This window comes from Hyla sarda, chromosome 5, assembly GCF_029499605.1.
Source record: "Hyla sarda isolate aHylSar1 chromosome 5, aHylSar1.hap1, whole genome shotgun sequence".
Classification (NCBI taxonomy): Eukaryota; Metazoa; Chordata; class Amphibia; order Anura; family Hylidae; genus Hyla; species Hyla sarda.
In genome coordinates, this window is record NC_079193.1 from 168,386,779 (window position 1) to 168,406,843 (window position 20,065).

Below are 20,065 nucleotides of genomic sequence, written 5' to 3' on the forward strand. Positions count from 1 at the left end.
AACCAGAGCTCTGATACCCATCAAGAATTCTGGACTTTAGATACCACAAATAGTCCATCCATGGAATAAAAAAATTGTCATGTTTGAACGGGCCTTCACGCGTGTTCCATCATGCCCGCTCCCATAGACTTGCATTGAGGGGGCGGGGCTATGACATCACAAGCACCCGGTGCCAGCTCCAGTGTTCGGAACAGTTTGTTCCAAACGCTGAGCAGCGGAGTACCCCTTTTAAGACCCCCAGCAGTGTTACAAGGAATACTATCACTAATCCCTGAACCAGTATGAATGTAGTGCTTGTAGAAACATTAAAGCGTACATCTAAAGATGGTCCCACCAGTAGGATATCTGTTTACAATTCATAACTATTGCTATTGGAGATGGATTTGCAATAAGTGCCATACACTTGCATGTGTATCCAGATCACAGTCGAATCAGGGCAAGTCTTAAACTCAGAAGTTTCTGCTAAACTTAAAGTAGTAGTCCGACGCGCACTTTTCTCATTTTATCCTGTCCAGGCTGCAAAATAAAAGAAAAAACACTTTCTCTTACCAGCCAACGAGCCCCCGGAGCTCCGGTACAGGTGTTCGGTCCCCGGGCTGTATTCTTCTTACTTCCGGTTAGCCCGGCACGTCACACGGAGCTTCAGCCTATCACTGGCCGAGGTGGGACATCACTGTGGCCGGTGATAGGCTGAAGCTCCGTGCGACGTGCTGGGCTAACAGGAAGTAAGAAGAATACAGCCCGTGGACCGAACACCTGTACCAGAGTGTACCGGAGCTCCTGGGGCTCGTTGGCAGGTAAGAGAAAGTGTGTTTTCTTTCATTTTGCAGCCCGGACAGGATAAAATGAGAAAAGTGCGCGCCGGAGTACTCCTTTAAACATATATCCTGCCACGGGGGCCATCATTGAATGTATGCTTTAAGTGAGCAACAATAGAAAGCAGTGGCCATCTCCACAAGGAGGACCAACATAACTTAAGTCTCCTTTTAAACTCATGCTTTTATGGCTGTAATGGATGAAGTAAATGGATTAAGACAAATCAACGAAGATCCATTATATTTGTCATGGATCCTGTGAAAACAGAAGCCATGTGGCCAGTGTTGTAAGAGTCTTAAATTATTTTAAAACCAATGTATGCATTACATCTTTTCACAATAAAAATTCCTTTAAAGGGGTTATCGAGAAATATAAAAACCCGAGCGAATTTCTTTCAAAAATGCTTCCCGTCTGTCTCCAGGTTGGGTGTAGTTCTGCAGTTCCATTAAAGTGAATGGAGCCAAGTTGAAATACCATGCACAACCTGGGGACAGACTTGGAGCTGTTTTTGAAAGAAATATGCTCTGTTTTTTTCTTTTCCTGGATAACCCATTTAAAAATTACATCATAATAAAATGCCTGGTCCAAAATAAATGATCCTTCTGTTAATACCAAATAGATGAGCAAGGCTTTGAGGTACAGTATAACAACAAAAAGTGCAGTTTAAAGAGACAACATTTAACTTGTCCAATTTAAAATGTTTAAATAAAAAAGAAAAAATACACACAAATGTCTAGCTATTCATTTTACAACTGTGTGTTTGGCATTTCATTCAACCTAGTTTATTGACAGTACTAATGCATGATCTCTTCAGATTCTGAACATGATTGCTTATTTCTGGATTATACCAATGTGCAAAGTGATCTCAAGATGAACAGACGACCTCGCACTGATCTTGAGTTTCAAATCGATTTTTATTTCCTCCACAGCCTCCATACCAGAACTGGGAACACTCCTTTTTGTCTGCATCGTACCACCACTTCAGTGCATAATCTTGGCAGTTTCCTACTTCTTGCTTTAATGTGCAGATATCTGAGAGATAAAAAAAAAAAAAAGTTACATATGTTAACCCCTTAACGACATACGAAGTAAATGTACGTCCTGGTGCCCTGGTACTTAATGCACCATGGCGTACCTTTATGTCCTATACATGACCGCGAGCGCCGGAGTGGTGCTAGTGTCATGCGCGGCCGGTCCCAGCTGCTATCAGCAGCCAGGGATCCGCCGGTAATGGCACACATAAGTAATCGCGCTGATGTGTGCCATTAACCCCTCAGATGGCATGATAAATGCAGATCACGGCATCTGCGGCAGTACGGCACTTAATATGGATGATCACTACGGGGATCAGATCATCCAGCTTGGTGGCCAGAGGTCCCCTCACCTGCCTCCGGCCATCTCCTGGAGTCTTCTGCTCTATGCATAGCACTGAACAGTATTAGCAATCAAATGCTATAAATAGTGGGGACTATTAAATATGGGGACTATTAAAGTGTAAAAAAAAAGTTAAAAAATGTAAAATAAAAAATGTAAAAAAAAAAAGTTAAACCCTCCCCCAATAAAAATGTAAATCGTCCGTTTTTCCCATTTTACCCTGAGAAAGTGTAAAAAAATAAAAATAAACATATTTGGTATCACCGCGTGCGTAAAAGTCTGAACTATCAAAATATAATGTTATTGATCCCCTACGGTGAATGACGTAAACGTAAAAATAAAAAAATTTTGCTGCTTTGTAATATTCCAAAAAAATGAAAAAAATTATTAATTAAAAGTTTTATATATGCAAATGGGGTATCAATAAAAAGTACAGACTGTGGCATGAATGCCAAAATAAGCCTCATACCGCCGCTTATGCGAAAAAATGAAAAGGTTATAGGTCGTCAAAATAGAGGGATTTTAAATACGCTAATTTTGTTAAAAAGTTTGAGTTTTTTTTAAAAGTGGTACAATAATTGAAAAGTATGTAATCATGGGAATCATTTTATTCATATTAACCCACAGAATAAATTTACCCACACCGATAGTATTTTTTTTTATTTCACCATACATTTTATGGTAAAGTGAGTGATGTCATTATGAAGGACAACCGGTTGCGCAAAAAAAGCCCTCTTACTAGTCTGTGGATGATTATATAAAAGAGTTATGATTTTTCGAAGGCGAGGATAAATTAAACGAAAATGCAAAAATAAAATTGGCTGCATCCTTAAGGCCAAAATGGGCTTGATCCTTAAGGGGTTAGCAAATGCTTGACAGATTTTCCTTATACAGTAAAGTATTATGAAAGTACATACAAGAATAATAAAACTACATACAGCACTGTACAGAAGACTGTGGGGGGTTCCAGTGGTAGAACCCCCTGCCATCAGACACATCCCCTGATTGGGTTTTAATAAGACAACCCTTTAAACCCCTAAACCAAGACAATAAGGGTGAGCCTGCTCCATTCATGATAGCCGCCGGCTCCTTTCAACAGCTGCCTGGTGTGGTGAGAGACGGCATCAGAGTTAGTTCTTTTGCTGGTCTTTTAACCAACTAGATGCCGCCATCAATGCTGGTTAGAAGCTGCAAGTCTGTCCCTTTCTGTGTCCAATGTCCCCCCTCCCTATGCCCAAGTCTAGAAAGTGTAATATAAAAAATCTTTATGAATTTAGTTTACATGTTATTGTTTATTCATTAATTCTAAGCTTGTATTTTTTTTATATGTGCACAGTATAATAGATAGATAGACAGACAGACAGATAGATAGAATAATTGGTTTGCTATAAGCACTAGCAAACCAAAAGCTTCATATGATCCTGCTTATATTAAAAACATACCTTTATCGGGTACCTGTAATCGCTCTTTTGTGCTTTGACCTGATTGCAAAGAAAACTATTTATTAGTAATGGAACAAATACAGTAATAATATCATAATACATTTTTCTTTAAATAGAAATATTTATTGTGGTCCTATTCTTTGCTTGTACTGTTGATGTATGCAAAGTTTCTTCAAATGACAGAGACCCACTAAACCTTTGCAAGTGGTATTGAGTGTTATTACACATGTCCATTTGGTAATAACACTTACAAACCAATATATGTGATTGTATTCAGAAAAGCGACAAAGCCATGTGTTATAAAGAGCTTAGACATAGTTGCCAGAGAATGAGGCATAACATGCCTACTTTATTGGGTTAAAAATGCAATTTGTTGGGTTGTTTTTTTTTTTTTTGAATATTGTGTCACAAAAGCTAGTAAATCTGTGCCAATGTGAGCATATTCTTATGTACAGTAAATGCATCAGGTAAATCTCCTAACATATGTGCTAAGAGTAAAGCCTGTACATACAGTATGCTACAGTAAAAAAAAAAAACACTGAGGCATGAGTCCCCTTTCAAATTCCTGCCCCCCCCCCCTGCTTTATATTCTAGCCCCCTTTTTCTGATTTTGTGTAAGTTGCGCATGCGCTCTAGGGAGGGCCGACTTCTATTACAGCATGTTTAGAATGACATACACCACCACTAGAGATGAGCGAACTTACAGTAAATTCGATTCGTCACAAACTTTTCGGCTCGGCAGTTGATGACTTTTCCTGCATAAATTAGTTCAGCTTTCAGGTGCTCCCGTGGGCTGGAAAAGGTGGATACAGTCCTAGGAGACTCTTTCCTAGGACTGTATCCACCTTTTCCAGCCCACCGGAGCACCTGAAGGCTGAACTAATTTACGCAGGAAAAGTCATCAACTGCCGAGCCGAGAAGTTCGTGACGAATCGAATTTACTGTAAGTTCCCTCATCTCTAACCACCACTTAAAAGCATTGAAAAGTAACTGTAAGACATGATATAGCAAAAGATGAGTCTTCAAGTAAAGGAAAAAAGAATCTTAGTATGTAAGATATAACCAATCCAAAGCAGGTACATACGTTCCAGGACAACTAGACAGGGAGAGAGATCATATCACCAAAACATTGATTTCTGATAAGACTAAGCCACATAAACACTCACAGACAAGTACCCAGAAACAAATACAAGTTCTAGGCCATTACTTTATGACCGCATCCAGATATTCAGCTGGAAAGGAAACCTGTTGGATATATACTTTCCGAAGAACAGTTCAGCTCTACACTGGCTTATATTGTTTCCCATGTTTGGATTTCAATGAGAAATTAACTTAATGTATTTCCATTCCAAGATTTAACAGTTCTCATCTGACTGGTTTATGTCCTTTTTCCCAAAAAAATAAACGGCATAAATCTCCTGTTAAATTTATATTTCCAGACTCTAATCATTATTTAAGCTAAGGAATATAATGCTAATTTCAATTTTATGTACATTTTTCCAGCCTAAACACAACTTACGTTTGGAGGAGCATTCATGTAGACATTCATTTTCAGAGCTAAATCTGTTTCCATTGCCATCACAACCTCCATACCAGAACTTGGAGCATGCATCAATATGTTTGATATAGTACCACATGTGCTGGGCATCCTTACACATTGTACCATAATCAGGATCCAACATGCACTTGTCTGCAACTAAAACAGGATAAACATAAGACTGCTTATTGATATGTTTTCATTCTGTTTGGTCCCATAGATAAAAGTGCTACATTTTCATATGCCACGCCTATCATTCAGCCATTTATAAACCAAATAACACAGAATAGCAATGTTTTCCTTCAAGATCATAACTACACAACATAGTTCATCATACGAGGTATATCCTTTTTGCACAAGGAGCTCAAGAACTACCGTATTTTTCGTCATATAAGACGCTCCGGCATATAAGACGCACCTAATTTTATAGGATAAAAATCTAGAAAATAAAGATTCTGCACCAAATACAATGTAAAGTATAGGACAGCCGTTGGCTGTCCGGGCATGCTGGGAGTTGTAGTTTTGCAACATCTGGAGGTCCGCAGGTTGAAGACCACTGGTATAGGAGGTAGTACTCACCTGTCCGCCGCTCCGGACCCGTCACCGCTGCCCTGGATGTCGCCCTCCATCGCTGTCGCCGTGTCCCCGGGGTGTCCCCGTCGCCCCGGAATGTCTCTGCTGCCCGGTATCCTCGCTCTCCGTCGCGGCCATCACGTCGCTACGCACGCCGCTCCTATTGGATGACTGGACGGCGTGCGCAACGATGTGATGACGATGAAGGAGAGCGTCGGCCATGCAGGGGATCCCGACACGGAGCAGACACCGAGGAGGCAGGAAGGTCCCTCCCGGTGTCCTGTAAGCTGTTCGGGACGCCGCGATTTCACCGCGGCGATCCCGAACAGCCCGACTGAACAGCCGGGTTAGTGTTATTTTCTCTTCAGAAAAGGCGGTCAGCTTTGATCGCAGTGTCTGAAGGGTTAATACAGGGCATCACCGGGATCGGTGATGTCCTGAATTAGCCGCGGATCCCGGCTGTTGATGGCCGCAGGGACCGCCGCGATAGGTGTGTATTCGCCGTATAAGACGCACCAACTTTTCCCCCCCAGTTTTGGGGAAGAAAAAGTGCATCTTATACGGCGAAAAATACGGTAACTTCTGCAAATGTAGCATATCCTACATTGCCCCCTAGGTAAGAGAAAGGGACTGCAGCACTCCAAAATTACGGTGAAATAACAGTTAGTTTATTCCATCCAAACAGTTGTTTTCTGTTTTCTACATTGCCACCTAGTGATACAAATCTTCTATGAGAGGTGGAATCTGATTGTTCGCCATGGACAACGATGGACAACTATCCAATATGGCTACCATTGTAAACATTTGTACTACAGCTGAAACTTAAAGGGGTACTCCAGTGGAAAACTTTTTTTTAAAATCAACCGGTGCAAGAAAGTTAAACAGATTTGTAAATCACTTCTATTAAAAAAAAACTTAATCCTTCAAGTACTTTTTAGGGGCTTTATACTAAAGAGAAATCCAAAAAAGAAATGCATTTCCTCTGATGTCATGACCACAGTGCTCTCTGCTGACCTCTGCTGTCCATTTTAGGAACTGTTCAGAGTAGGAGAAAATCCCCATAGCAAACATATGCTGCCCTGGACAGTTCCTAAAATGGACAGCAGAGGTCAGCAGAGAGCACTGTGGTCATGACATCAGAGGAAATGCATTTCTTTTTTTGATTTCTCTTTAGTATACAGCCCCTAAAAAGTACTGGAAGGATTAAGATTTTTTAATGGAAGTGATTTACAAATCTACAAACGCAACAGAGAAGGGGAGAGCACTCTTGAGAACAATATCACCTTATGTCAGTAGAACGGTCCTCAGTGACCTATGTCAGTGTCTCCTGGGGGGTGCACATACAACAGTATGAAGTATCCAAAGTAAGTACAAAAAGAAGCACGTACGTGCACTCACCGCAAAGCAGAGACAGTCAGATGTGAAGGTCCAGTGACGGGGTGACGGGTCTCGGCATCGGCGCTGGCGTGTGGCGCTCGGGGGCTACACCGGCAGTTTCGCATGTAAGTGCGTGCTTCTTCCGGCCTGTAGAAAGCTGGAAGAAGCACGCACTTATGTGCGAAACTGCCGGCATAGCCTCTGAGCGCCACACGCCAGCGCCGATGCCGAGACCCATCACCCGTCACCGGACCTTCACATCTGACTGTCTCTGCTTTGCGGTGAGTGCACGTACGTGCTTTTTTTGTACTTGATTTACAAATCTGTTTAACTTTCTGGCACCAGTTGATTTAAAAAAAAAAAGTTTTCCACGGGAGTACCCCTTTAAAGGAGTTATCGAGCTAAAAAAAAAAATTTAAACAGTGGTAATAGTAAAAGAAATGATATAAAAGAAACCACTATCATTTTACCAATCCCCCCTTTCGCTCCTAATCCAACATTCCCTAGGTTTCACCAGTTCTTCCACTTTCTGATCCCTTGCGATATCAACATATTGGGAGGTATTCATCAAGAGTGGTGTAGGTGAACGTCTTTTTACCCCATTAATTCATGTTGTGGAAGCTTTGTACCTGCACCACATTTATTACATGGTGCAGGGCAAGTGATAAATCTGGTGCTGATCACATTTCTTACTTCAGTACACCACTTTTTTTGGTGCCCCATATGTGACTTTTTGTGCAACTTTTTATCCCGTGCAACAACTTTTTAATAATGCTGTTTGCAGTCAGTTTTGTAAGCTAAGTCAGGGCTGGTGTAATTTGCGCCTAAGTTAGCGCAGTTACGACAAAAGATGCAACAAACTTCGCACATCATAAATTCCTGACCACTGCATGATATCAACTGAAGTCATGACTTGGTCTGAAGCTAAGTAAGCAACTGTGGCATTATAAACTCTTGGCTGATGTATTATTAACACTTATGAGTAAAATATTGCTAATGTTATCAATAATTATATTAATAAATATTGCTTTAATGATCATACTATTAAAATGTGCTATAATTTGTACTACAACATACACAATATACCTGGAAATACTGTTTATGCATCATACATTTTTATCAGTGTCTAGATAACAAGTTATATTTCCTAACAAACAAGTGTAAATATTGTATATACTACATGTAAGTAAGTCTTTATATGACATGTTATTACAGTCAAATGATCCATAATATTAAACTGAAAGTTTAAAGATTCCTTCTTATACAAAGCTATGTGGTTTTGAACCAGATCCAGTTTTTGCATTGATTTGAATCCATTGACTACACCTACAGCTTTTCTTCAACACATTACTGCAAAAAAAAATCACTCTCCTTCCCCTCCTCCTTCCTTGTCTCCCCTGTTTTGTCTCACAATAAAGCTTTGGACCTGTCTTTTCCCATCTAAACACCCAGTTTCCATCACTGTCTGTACTACATAATTGTTTGACTTTGTTTCATAATGTGTGCAGGAATGTTAGTGTAGCGGGCAGGAATGTTAGTGTAGTAGGTGGTATAATGTATAGCATAAGGATACTGTATTTGTACTGTCATGCTATGAATGGCAATTGTATTCATTTATTTATATGCTTCCTAGCCTGCGCTGCATTGCAGTGCATTGTATATATGTTTATGACGATTGATTGATGATAAAGTTATTTGTCATATAAACATATAACATATCATATAAAGACTTAATTACATGTAGTATATACAATATATACCCTTGTTTTTTAGGAAATATAACTTGTTATCTAGACACTGATAAAAATGTATGATACATAAACAGTATTTCCAGGTATAATGTGTATGTCATACTACAAATTATAGCACATTTTGAATAGTATGATCATTAAAGCAATATTTATTGATAACATTAGCAATATTTTACTCATAAGTGTTAATAATACATCAGCCAAGAGTTTATAATACATCAGCTGCTTGCTTAGCTTTTTTTTTTTTTTTTTTTTTTTTTGCTGGCTTACAATGATGTACATTTCGCCATGAGTATTGTACATTTTTTTTGTCAGATTCCACACCAGCCACATAAAATATGTTATCAATATCTATGCTATTTAATGAAAAATTCCATGAAGAACACCCTGTTAAGCATAGTACACTGGTGCATGCATTCTATTTTTGGTCATCTCTGAATCTCATACACTGACCCATCACAATATGTAAATAGTGCAGCAATACTGTAGATGTCATGATAATATAAAAATCCTATTCACAAGTGTTGCTGGTTCCGTGGGGAGGTAGGAATAAACCAAAATCCAAAGTAGAATATTGTAAAAGCTTGTGGATTTTATTGCAAATGAATAAAATCAATAAAAGCAATAAAAAGCGATACAAGTTAATCTCAACTTGTATAGCTTTTTATTGCTTTTATTGATTTTATTCATTTGCAATAAAATCCACAAGCTTTTACAATATTCTACTTTGGATTTTGGTTTATTCCTACATCCCCACGGTACCAGCAGCGCCATTTGCGAGGTCATTTTGCTCTTTTATGATCGCCTACTTTCTCCAGGAGATGGTTTTTCCTCACCTGTAAGGCTATCTTGTAACCTGTACATTGGGTTGATATGCAAGTTTAATACTTGCTCTAAGGTGAGCAGTTACTACCTAAGGGGCCTGCAAGCCCCGCACCTATTTATTTTCCTTTCTCCTCTTCCCTCTACCACCCCAACGGTATCACACGAGGCGCCCTCTCTGGTCTCTTTTTTCTCCCCATACAGGCTATTCACAAGTGTGACTTAAAAAAAAATCACTGCTCAAAAAAGTCATGGGAACACTTAAACAACAAAATGTAACTCCAAGTCAATCACACTTCTGTGAAATCACACTGTCCACTCAGGAAGCAACACTGATTGGCAATCAATTTCACATGCTGTTGTGCAAATGGAACAGACAACAGGTGGAAATTATAGGCAATTACCAAGACACCCCCAATAAAGAAGTGGTTCTGCAGGTGGTGACCACAGACCACTTCTCAGTTCCTATGCTTCCTGGCTGATGTTTTGGTCACTTTTTAATGCTGGCGGTGATTTCCCTCTAGTCGTAGCATGAGACGGAGTCTACAACCCACACAGGTGGCTCAGGTAGTGCAGCTCATCCAGGATGGCACATCAATGCGAGTTGTGGCAAGAAGGTTTGCTGTCTCTGTCAGCCTAGTGTCCAGAGCATGGAGGCGCTACCAGCAGACAGGCCAGTACATCAGGAGACATGGAGGAGGCCGTAGGAGAGCAACAACCTAGCAGCAGGGTCGCTACCTCCGACTTTGTGCAAGGAGGAGCAGGAGGAGCACTGCCAGAGCAAAATGACCTCCAGCAGGCCACAAATGTGCATGCATCCACTCAAATGGTCAGAAACAGACTCCATGAGGGTGGTATGAGGACCCCAGGTCCATAAGTGGGGGTTGTGCTAACAGCCCAACACCATACAGGACATTTGGCATTTGCCAGAAAACACAAGATTGGCAAATTTGCCATTGGCGCCCTGAGCTCTTCACAGATGAAAGCAGGTTCACACTGAGCACATGTGACAGACGTGTCTGGAGATGCCGTGGAGAATGTTCTGCTGGCTGCAACATCCTCTAATATGACCAGTTTGGCGGTGAGTCAGTAATGGTGTCGGGTGGCATTTCTTTGGGCGGCAACACAGCCCTCCAAGTGCTTGCCAGAGGTAGCCTGACTGCCATTAGGTACTGAGATGAGATCCTCAGACCCCTTGTGAGACCATATGCTGGTGCAGTTGGCCCTGGGTTCCTCCTAATTCAAGAAAATGCTAGACCTCATGTGGCTGGAGTGTGCCACCTCATCAGGAGCATGCCCAGGCGTTGTAGGGAGGCAGGGCCGGACTGAGGCTAAAAACCAGCCCTGGAAAAATTGTCATACCAGCCCCACAGCATTGCGTCATTGTAGCAGTCACTGGCTGCAGGGAAGTGACAGGGAAGCCTGGCATTTGATTTGCCATGCCTCTATAAGAGAACTATGCTGTGGCTGCGCCCTGAAGTCAAAGTGGTGCAGCCTCAACATACAAGACAGTAATGTGGTATTAATGCTATGTAAAATCCACTTGGGGAAAACAGTAAAAAAAATAAAAAAAATAAAAGCAACCCTTTCTTTTTTGCACTTGCGCTACCGCCAGAATCACGGAACTCAGTTCCCAGTGTCCAGCACTTCTGGGTTAGGTTACCTGATCTCCCACAGCTGCCCATTCAATTACGGGTCAAAGCAATGTCCAGCCTCAGGCGCTGATTGGATGGCTGGCAATGTGACATCACGTCACCTAACCAAACGTGCCAGATACCAGGAACAGAATTCCGTCATTTCATTGGCAGTGTAAAAGCGAGGAACTTTAGAGAGGGTTTTTGTTTTTTTTACTGTCCCCCCTCCCATAATAGATATTACGTAGGGTTAAAATACCGTGGGAAAGCATAACACTGGTGCGGGCATTGAGACATAGTTTGAAAATGCTACCAGAATACAGGTAAATAGTTACAGGGGCGGGTCCTGGCGGCTGCTCCCTGCCCAGCCGGCTTGATTGACAGGTCTCTCTTGTCTCTAGCAGTGAATAGGGAGACCCTGGAAGACAGTGGTCAGCACTACAAAGTCCAACACTACACCTTTTCCCGACTTTGCAGGTTCCTGCATACAGAAGGGGTGCTCAATCCCAATAGTTTATAGCAGTAAGCATAACAGTCTCACAGTAGAACATTATTGGAAGCACTCACCATTCAACTGGGCAACATTTCCTTTGCACAGGCTTTGATAAATCTCCCCTAGGTCTTGAAACTGTGGACTGTTAGGTGTTCCAACAATGGTCTGTGCATGCTGGGAGTTGTCATTTTACTGGGGGTTTTAGTTTAGCAACAGCTGGAGATCCACAGTTTGGAGACCACTGATACAGGGAGAGATGCGTCACCTGCCCTGCTGAGACCCGCCCCGAGGACTAATCACCAGTTCCGGTGGCATTTACAAACTAAGATTCCTTTGAATGACCGAGCGTCATGGGATCGTGATGCCTGCACCAGTTTTATGCTGCCTGCTGTTTGGGCAAAATAAAACTGATAACAGGTTCCCCTTAACTGTATTCAATAAAAAAAATTAGAAATAATGAATAAACAACCTAAATTGCAAAAAATAAAATAAAAAAAATAAAAAGAGAACCAAAATGCCCCTCCCTTACAAAGTAGTAACAGCAGGTCTCCTCTTCCAAGAACCTACCCCCTACCCGACATTACATGTCCCCCCCTCATCACAGGTCCCCCCTTTCCAGCCCCCCAAATCACAGGTCCCCCGTCTCCAGCCCCCTACATAAAAGGCATCCCCTCTTAAGCGCCCCACATCACAGGTATCCCCTTTCCAGCCCCTCATATCACAGGTCCCCCCATCTCCAGCCTCCCCACATCACAGGTATCCCCTTTCCAGCCCCCAATATCACAGGTCCCCCCTCTGCAGCCTCCACATAACTGGTCTCCCATCTCCCCCAGCACCCACCAACATTACAGCCCCCTTCCTTGCAGCCCCCCACACCACAGATCCCCCCTTTGCAGCTCCCCACATCACAGGTCCCCCCTTTGCAGCCCCTCACTTCACAGGTCCCCCCTTTGTAGCCCCTCAAATCACAGGTCCCCCTTTTACAGACCCCACATCACAGGTCCCCCTCTGCAGCCCCCCAACATCACAGTTCCCCCCCTTTACAGACCCCATCATCACAGGTCTGTCCGTCCCCCTTTGCAGCCCCTCACATCACAGGTCCCCCCTTTGCAGCCCCTCACATCACAGGTCCCCCCTTTGCAGCCCTCACATCACAGGTCCCCCCTTTGCAGCCCCTCACATCACAGGTTCCCCCTTTGCAGCCCCCCACATCACAGGTCCCCCCTTTGCAGCCCCTCACATCACAGGTACCCCTCTGCAGCCCCCCAACATCACAGTCCCCCCTTTACAGACCCCATCATCACAGGTCCCCCCCTTTTCAGCCCCTCACATCACAGGTCCCCCCCCTTTTGCAGCCCCTCATATCACAGCCCCCCCCCTTTGCAGCCCCTCACATCACAGGTCCCCCCCCCTTTGCAGCCCCTCACATCACAGGTCCCCCCTTTGCAGCCCCTCACATCACAGGTCCCCCCTTTGCAGCCCCTCACATCACAGGCCCCCCCCTTTGCAACCCCCCAACATCACAGTCCCCCCTTTACAGACCCCATCATCACAGGTCCCCCCTTTGCAGCCCCTCACATCACAGGTCCCCCCTTGGCAGCCCTCACATCACAGGTCCCCCCCCCTTTGCAGCCCCTCACATCACAGGTCCCCCCTTTGCAGCCCCTCACATCACAGGTCCCCCTTTGCAGCCCCCCACATCACAGGCCCCCCTTTGCAGCCCCCCCAGATCACAGGTCCCCCCTTTGCAGCCCCCCACATAACAGATCCCCCCCCTTTGCAGCCCCCCCACATCACAGTTCCCCCTTTACAGACCCCATCATCACAGCCCCCCCCTTTGCAGCCCCCCACATCACAGGTCCCCCTCTGCAGCCCCCCAACATCACAGTTCCCCCCTTTACAGACCCCATCATCACAGGTCCCCCCCTTTGCAGCCCCTCACATCACAGGTCCCCCCTTTGCAGCCCCTCACATCACAGGTCCCCCCTTTGCAGCCCCCCCCCCCAACATCACAGGTCCCCCTTTGCAGCCCCCCAGATCACAGGTCCCCCCTTTGCAGGCCCCCACATCACAGGTCCCCTCCTTTGCAGCCCCCCAACATCACAGTTCCCCTCTTTAAAGACCCCATCATCACAGGTCCCCCCCCCTTTGCAGCCCCTCCCATCACAGGTCCCCCCTTTGCAGCCCCTCACATCACAAGTCCCCCCTTTGCAGCCCCCCCCCCCCAACATCACAGTTCCCCCCTTTACATACCCCATCATCACAGGTCCCCCACCCTTTGCAGCTCCTCTACATCACAGGTCCCCCTCTGCAGCCCCCCCCCCCACATCACAGGTCCCCCTCTGCAGCCCCCCCCCCACATCAAAGGTCCCCCTCTGCAGCGCCTAACATCACAGGATCACAGGTCTCCCCCTCTGCAGCCCCCCTATCACAGGTCCCCCTCTGCAGCCCCTAACATCAGAGGTCTCCCCCTTACCAGACCCCCACACACACACCACATAACAGGACTCCCACCCTTTCCCTTACATTGTAATAACATTGGGTTCCCTTTTCCTCTCACCCAGTATAGTAGATCTTCCCCCGAGCAGCTGCAGTCACTATTTGCGGACAGGAGGAGGGGCCAGGAGCAGTGAGGAGGCAGAGAGTAGAGGTGAGTGTACTGTCTGTACAGCTCCCATTACAGACTCTGTACCCCAGACCTCCGGACCTCCACTCACTGTATCAGCCTGTCAGGAGTCCCAGACCTGTGTGTGATGTTGCAGCTGCGGTGCACACAGGTCCAGACACTGCTGACAGACTGACACAGTGACTTGTCAGGACTCAGGCAGCCTGCGCTCCAGCCATTGCCGGACCACAGGGCAACGGCCTATCAGGAATTTTCCCGGTATCCCGGTAGGCCAGTCCTGCCCTGTAGGGAGGTCATACGGGCCCGTGGAGGCCACACACACTACTGAGCCTCATTTTGACCTGTTTTAAGGACATTACATCAAAGTTGGATCAGCCTGTAGTGTGGTTTTCCACTTTGATTTTGAGTGTGACTCCATATCCAGACCTCCATGGGTTGATAAATTTGATTTCCATTGATAATTTTTGTGTGATTTTGTTTTCAGCACATTCAACTATGTAAAGACGAAAGTATTTCATACGATTAGTTCATTCAGATCTAGGATGTGTTATCTTAGTGTTCCCTTTATTTTTTTGAGCAGTGTACAAAATGAATCCCATTTGCAAAATAAAAAAATGTAAAAATCTTGATTTCTGGTGTTAAGAGTTTTTTTTTTTTATAACTGCTAAACATAAAACTCTTTGAGAACTCCTGTGAGAATGGAGAACAGAGATATGTACATCCTAGAGATATTAAAAAGTTCACATAGCTAATTGATTACAATTCCTTTGGAAAGCTATGTCCCATCTGGAAGAAGGATTCTCTGGAAGAGCACTGGGAGGGAAAATAATATCTTAAAACAGTTTCATTGGAAGTGAGTCACTAAGAGACATGAACAGTGGGAGATTATCAATGTTCTAAAGCATATTTGTCCCTGACCCTGTTCTACGTTTTTGTACAAATCATGTTAGAATGATATAACTTGTATATTCTGTACTATGAAAAGGTTATTGTCTTCAGAACCACTGCTCCAGCTTTTAGACTCTCGTAAAGAGAAGTTTCTACAAATCTGCTGCATTGGCGTTTTTTCGGCCAAAAAATGCTGTGGTCAGATGTTAGCTGTAAATCAATGAGAAATCTTTTTTAGCTCCTTGGTGATTTTGCAAAGTCGCAGCATGTTGCGACAATGGTGTTTTTTCCCCTGGAATCGTAGTGTTTTTCTCCCATTCGATCCAAAAAAGTGATGGAGGTACCTTTTTTAATAAAATGTCGTAGGGTAAAAAAAAGATACAGCAGTGATGGAAGAAATTGTATCTAACGAAATTTATCTTTTTTATAACAACATTTTTTATAAATTTTTAAAACAGGGATCAATTTATGTGGGCGGGCAGGGCACTAAAAATGTAGCCGACAATAATAAAAATGTAGTGTGCATGTGTTTTTCACTTTTTTTTATTTATTTTTTACATTTTTTTAGGTAGCACTACTACTCCCAGCATGGAACACACTGTTCAATGATGGGAGTAATAGTACCTGTACTAATTCACAGATCGCCCCGGGTCTGTTGCGATCCTCCTGTATAATGTATAGATGCGGTCGGCCGCTCTTCTATGGTCCCCTGCACTGTGGTATATATATACACCTATTCATATTTCCCGCCAGATGGTTCCAGCCAATCACAACTCTCTGTGGAAAATATGAATAGGTGTATATATACGTCAGTGCAGGGGACAATAGAAGAGCGGCCGACCACATCTATACATTATACAGGTGTCACAACTGCCACGTGAGGCGATATGTCTATTAGTACAGGTACTACTACTCCCATCATGGAACAGTCTGTTCCATCCTGGGAGTCATAGTACTACCTATAAAATATTTTTTTTAAAATAGAGGGAAAAACACACACACACACACACTTTATTAAAACGTATTTAAAATGAAGTCATAAAAAATATACATTTGGTTAAATAAATTTTTTTTCCCCATCACTACTGCCATAAACACCAGAAAAAAATGCAAGAAAAAAACAGGAATATGTTGTGGCAATTTATCTTGCGTTTTTTTGGGACACAAAAAAAAAAAAGTGGAAACATAGCCTAAAGGGGTATTCTGGTGGAAAACTTTTTTTTTTTTTTTTTTTTAAATCAACTGGTGCCAGAAATTTAACAAGATTTGTAGATTACTTCTATTAAAAAATTATTATTCTTTCCAGTACTTATTAGCAGCTGTATACTACTATATCATTTTCTTTTTGAATTTCTTTTCTGTCACAACCACAGTGCTCTCTGCTGACACCTCTGTCATTTTTAGGAAATGTCCAGAGCAGCATATATCTGCTATGGGGATTTTCTCCATCTCTGGACAGTTCCTGACCTAGACAGTGTCAGCAGAGAGCACTGTGGTCATGACAGAAAAGAAATCCAAAAAGAAAAGAATTTCCTCTGTAGTATACAGCCGCTAAGAAGTGCTGGAAGGATTAAGATTTTTTTAATAGAAGTAATATGCAAATCTTTCTAGCACCAGTTGATTAAAAAAAAAAAAAAGTTTTCCACTGGAGTACCCCATTAACAAGACACTTGGAAGGCAATTGAATTCCTCCAAGGAGAATATATGGCATTATTAAATCTATTATAACTAAGAAATTGTAAAATATGCTCTTCAAGTGGGAATATAATGACAATATCAGCTCAGATATATATATATATATATATATATATATATATATATACTGTATCTTGGATTAATAACATTTCCATACATATATTACAATTATCATTTTTATATAGTACCACCACCATACACAGTGGCAGTGCCTCTCACATTTCACCATATAGTACTTAAATAATTTCAATATACAGTAAACAAATCGTAGCTTTGTGTAGCTTTGTAGGGTGCTTCTCTCCCCCACTCTAGGCCCCCATGCTCCTATTGCCCACCCTAAGCCCCTGTTCCTCCTGATACCCGTCAGAACCTGTCACTGTCTGGCCTGCTGTGTAATAGGAGCGGCTCCTGCTGATGGCGTCACAATGTGCGCCTCGACCGGCCAGACAGTGACAGCCAAGCAGCAGGAGATTGTATGGCCCGGACATGCTGAGGGTTATAGTTTTGCAACAGCTGGAGGCACTCTGGTTGGGAAACATTGGTGTGGAGGGGGGATACTATCTGGAAAAGTATTTCCCACCAGGGTGCCTCTAGATGTTGCAAAACTACAACTCCCAGCATGCTCAGACAGCCTTTAGCTGTTCGGGCATGCTGGGAGTTGTACTTTTTCAATATCCTGGTTGAGAAACACTGGTACTGAGGGCAACTCTGTTAAGCAGTGTTTCCCAACCAGAATGATGCAAAACTAAAAATCCCAGCATGCCTGGACAGCATTTAGCGATCTCGGCATGCTGGGAGTTTTAGTTTTGCAACATCCTGGTTGGAAAACACTGCTTTACAGTGTTGCCCCTCCATACCAGTTTTCTCAACCAGGATGTTGCAAAACTGCAACTCCCAGCAAGGCCAGACCGCTTTTAGATATCTGGGAGTTGTATATTAGAAACAGGGTCCTCCAGCTGTTGCTAAATTACAACTCCCATCATTCCCAGACAGCCAAAGGCTGTTTGGAAAAGATGGGGCTGTAGTTTAGCAACAGCTGGAGGCTCCCTGTTTGGAAACCCTGCTTTCTGGGTGTTCTCTTATGGGAGAGCGCCATAAATGTACTAACCAATTTTTTGTGTTTTTTTTTCCTTCTTTTTCTCATTTCAGATCCGTGTATGCAGAGGACTACTTCGGATTTGGTGGACTACGCTGATGACCGTTTTTTTTTAATTTGTTTACACATAATAAAATGGTTAACGAGGGCTTGTGGGGGAGCGTTTTCTTGGAGTAAAACTTTTTAAAATGTGTTGTGTTTTCTTTTTTACTTTTCTAGGCTTAGTAGTGGAAGCTGTCTTATAGACGGAATCCATTAGTAAACCAGGGCTTAGCATTAGCCCCAAAAACAGCTAGCACTAACCCCCAATTATTACTCCGGTACCCACGCCACAGGGGTGCTGGGAAGAGCCGATACCAACAGGCCCGAAATGTTAAAAAATAGCGCTCCTGGGCCTAGGCGGTAACAGGCTAGTGTTATTTAGGCTGGAGAGGGCCAGTAACAATGGTCCTTGCCCACCCTGGTAACGAAAGGTTATTGCTGCTTGGTTGGTATTTGGCCGAGAATGAAAATAGGGGGAACCACACACTTTTTTTTTTACATAAAATTTTTTATGCAAAAAATGTGTGTGGTTCCCCATATTTTCATTCTCAGCCAGATGCCAACCAAGCAGCAACAGCCTGGCATTACCAGGGTGGGCGAGGACTATCCCAGCCTAAATAATGCCAGCCTGTTACCGCCTAGGCTCAAGAGTGCTATTTTTGATGCTCTGGGCCTGATGGTACCATCTCTTCCTGGCACCCCTGTGGCAGTGGGTATCAGGGTAATAATTGGGGGTTAGCACTAGCTGTTTTAGGGGCTAATAGTAAGCCCTGGTTTAGTAATGGATTCCGTCTATAAGACAGCTTCCACTACTAAGCCTAGTAAAGTAAGTAAAATAAAAACCAACATGTTTTAAAAAGTTTTATTCCAAAAAAAACTTGCAATAATGCAATAAATCGGTTAGAACATTTAGGGAGAAAAAAATGATAAAAATATGTAACATACATATATATATGGGGGGGGGGTATATGAAATGAGGGGATTGGACATATCTGTGTGTGTATGTATGTCTAAGGATATATATATATATATATATATATATATATGTGTGTGTATTTATGTGTATGTATATGTGTCTATATACAATATATTTCAATTTTTTAACACAGCTGCCACGTTAGGGCAAAAAAATGTGTGACAAACTTTTGGTAGTCTGTACTTTACCATTCTTCAATCACCAACAAAATGGCTCTGCCTAGTGGAATTGAAAAAAAACTACGAATTTCCCTCCCCTTCTCTTTTTGCATACAGACACAAGAGGAAGGTGCAGACGGGCGAGGCCACATTTTGAAGCACCTCACTTGTTTTCACCAGATTCCTCATGTTAGCTCACTCTGCTGGTCAAGAGTGGGAAATATGACAAGTTATTTTTTAATTTTTCATATTTTGTGACAAATAAAAGATTTTAAAAATATTTCCAAACATATTTAAAAAAAATGTGAAAAATGTATTTAACACAACATTTGGTGACACATTCCCTTTAAGGCATTCATTGATAGCTAGGGAACAAATTTTGTATGTAGAAAAACAAGGATTTTTGTAAGTGGGCAGGGACATCAAAGAGCTAGTGGGGAGCAATAGTGAAAAACGGGTAAGATCATAGATTAATTTTATTTGAATATTAAATTAAATTGAATAAATAATGAAACATTTATGTGATGTCTGTGTGTTTTTTGTGTTATTAATGTTTTATTAATTCTGTGATGTTCGTTCTCGGATTGTAAACCTAGGGTCTAGGTTTGCGGGTTGTTGTTAAGATTTTTTGTACAATTATCATTTACTTTTCCCTATTTTGTAAGCGTCAATATAAGTGTCAGGATGCAGCTATTCTGGTATCTAAGGAAATAATAAAAGTATGAATGTTCCCTGTACCTGAAACAAAAATAAAGTTGAAACGCA

General features: G+C 42.7%; 1 protein-coding gene across 1 annotated transcript in view; it reads right to left on the reverse strand.

Annotated features, from left to right (window-relative positions):
* Positions 1–821: 821 nt before the first annotated feature.
* Positions 822–20,065, reverse strand: part of LOC130273602 (collagen alpha-6(VI) chain-like) — a 160,814-nt gene continuing 141,570 nt past the window's right edge. Inside the window, exons 38-40 of the mRNA XM_056520681.1 lie at positions 5,152–5,328; positions 3,633–3,671; positions 822–1,848 (exon numbers count right to left, since the gene is read on the reverse strand). Of these exons, the coding sequence (XP_056376656.1) occupies positions 1,682–1,848; positions 3,633–3,671; positions 5,152–5,328 (383 nt within the window). The 3' untranslated portion in view covers positions 822–1,681. The remainder of the gene's footprint in view (positions 1,849–3,632; positions 3,672–5,151; positions 5,329–20,065) is intronic.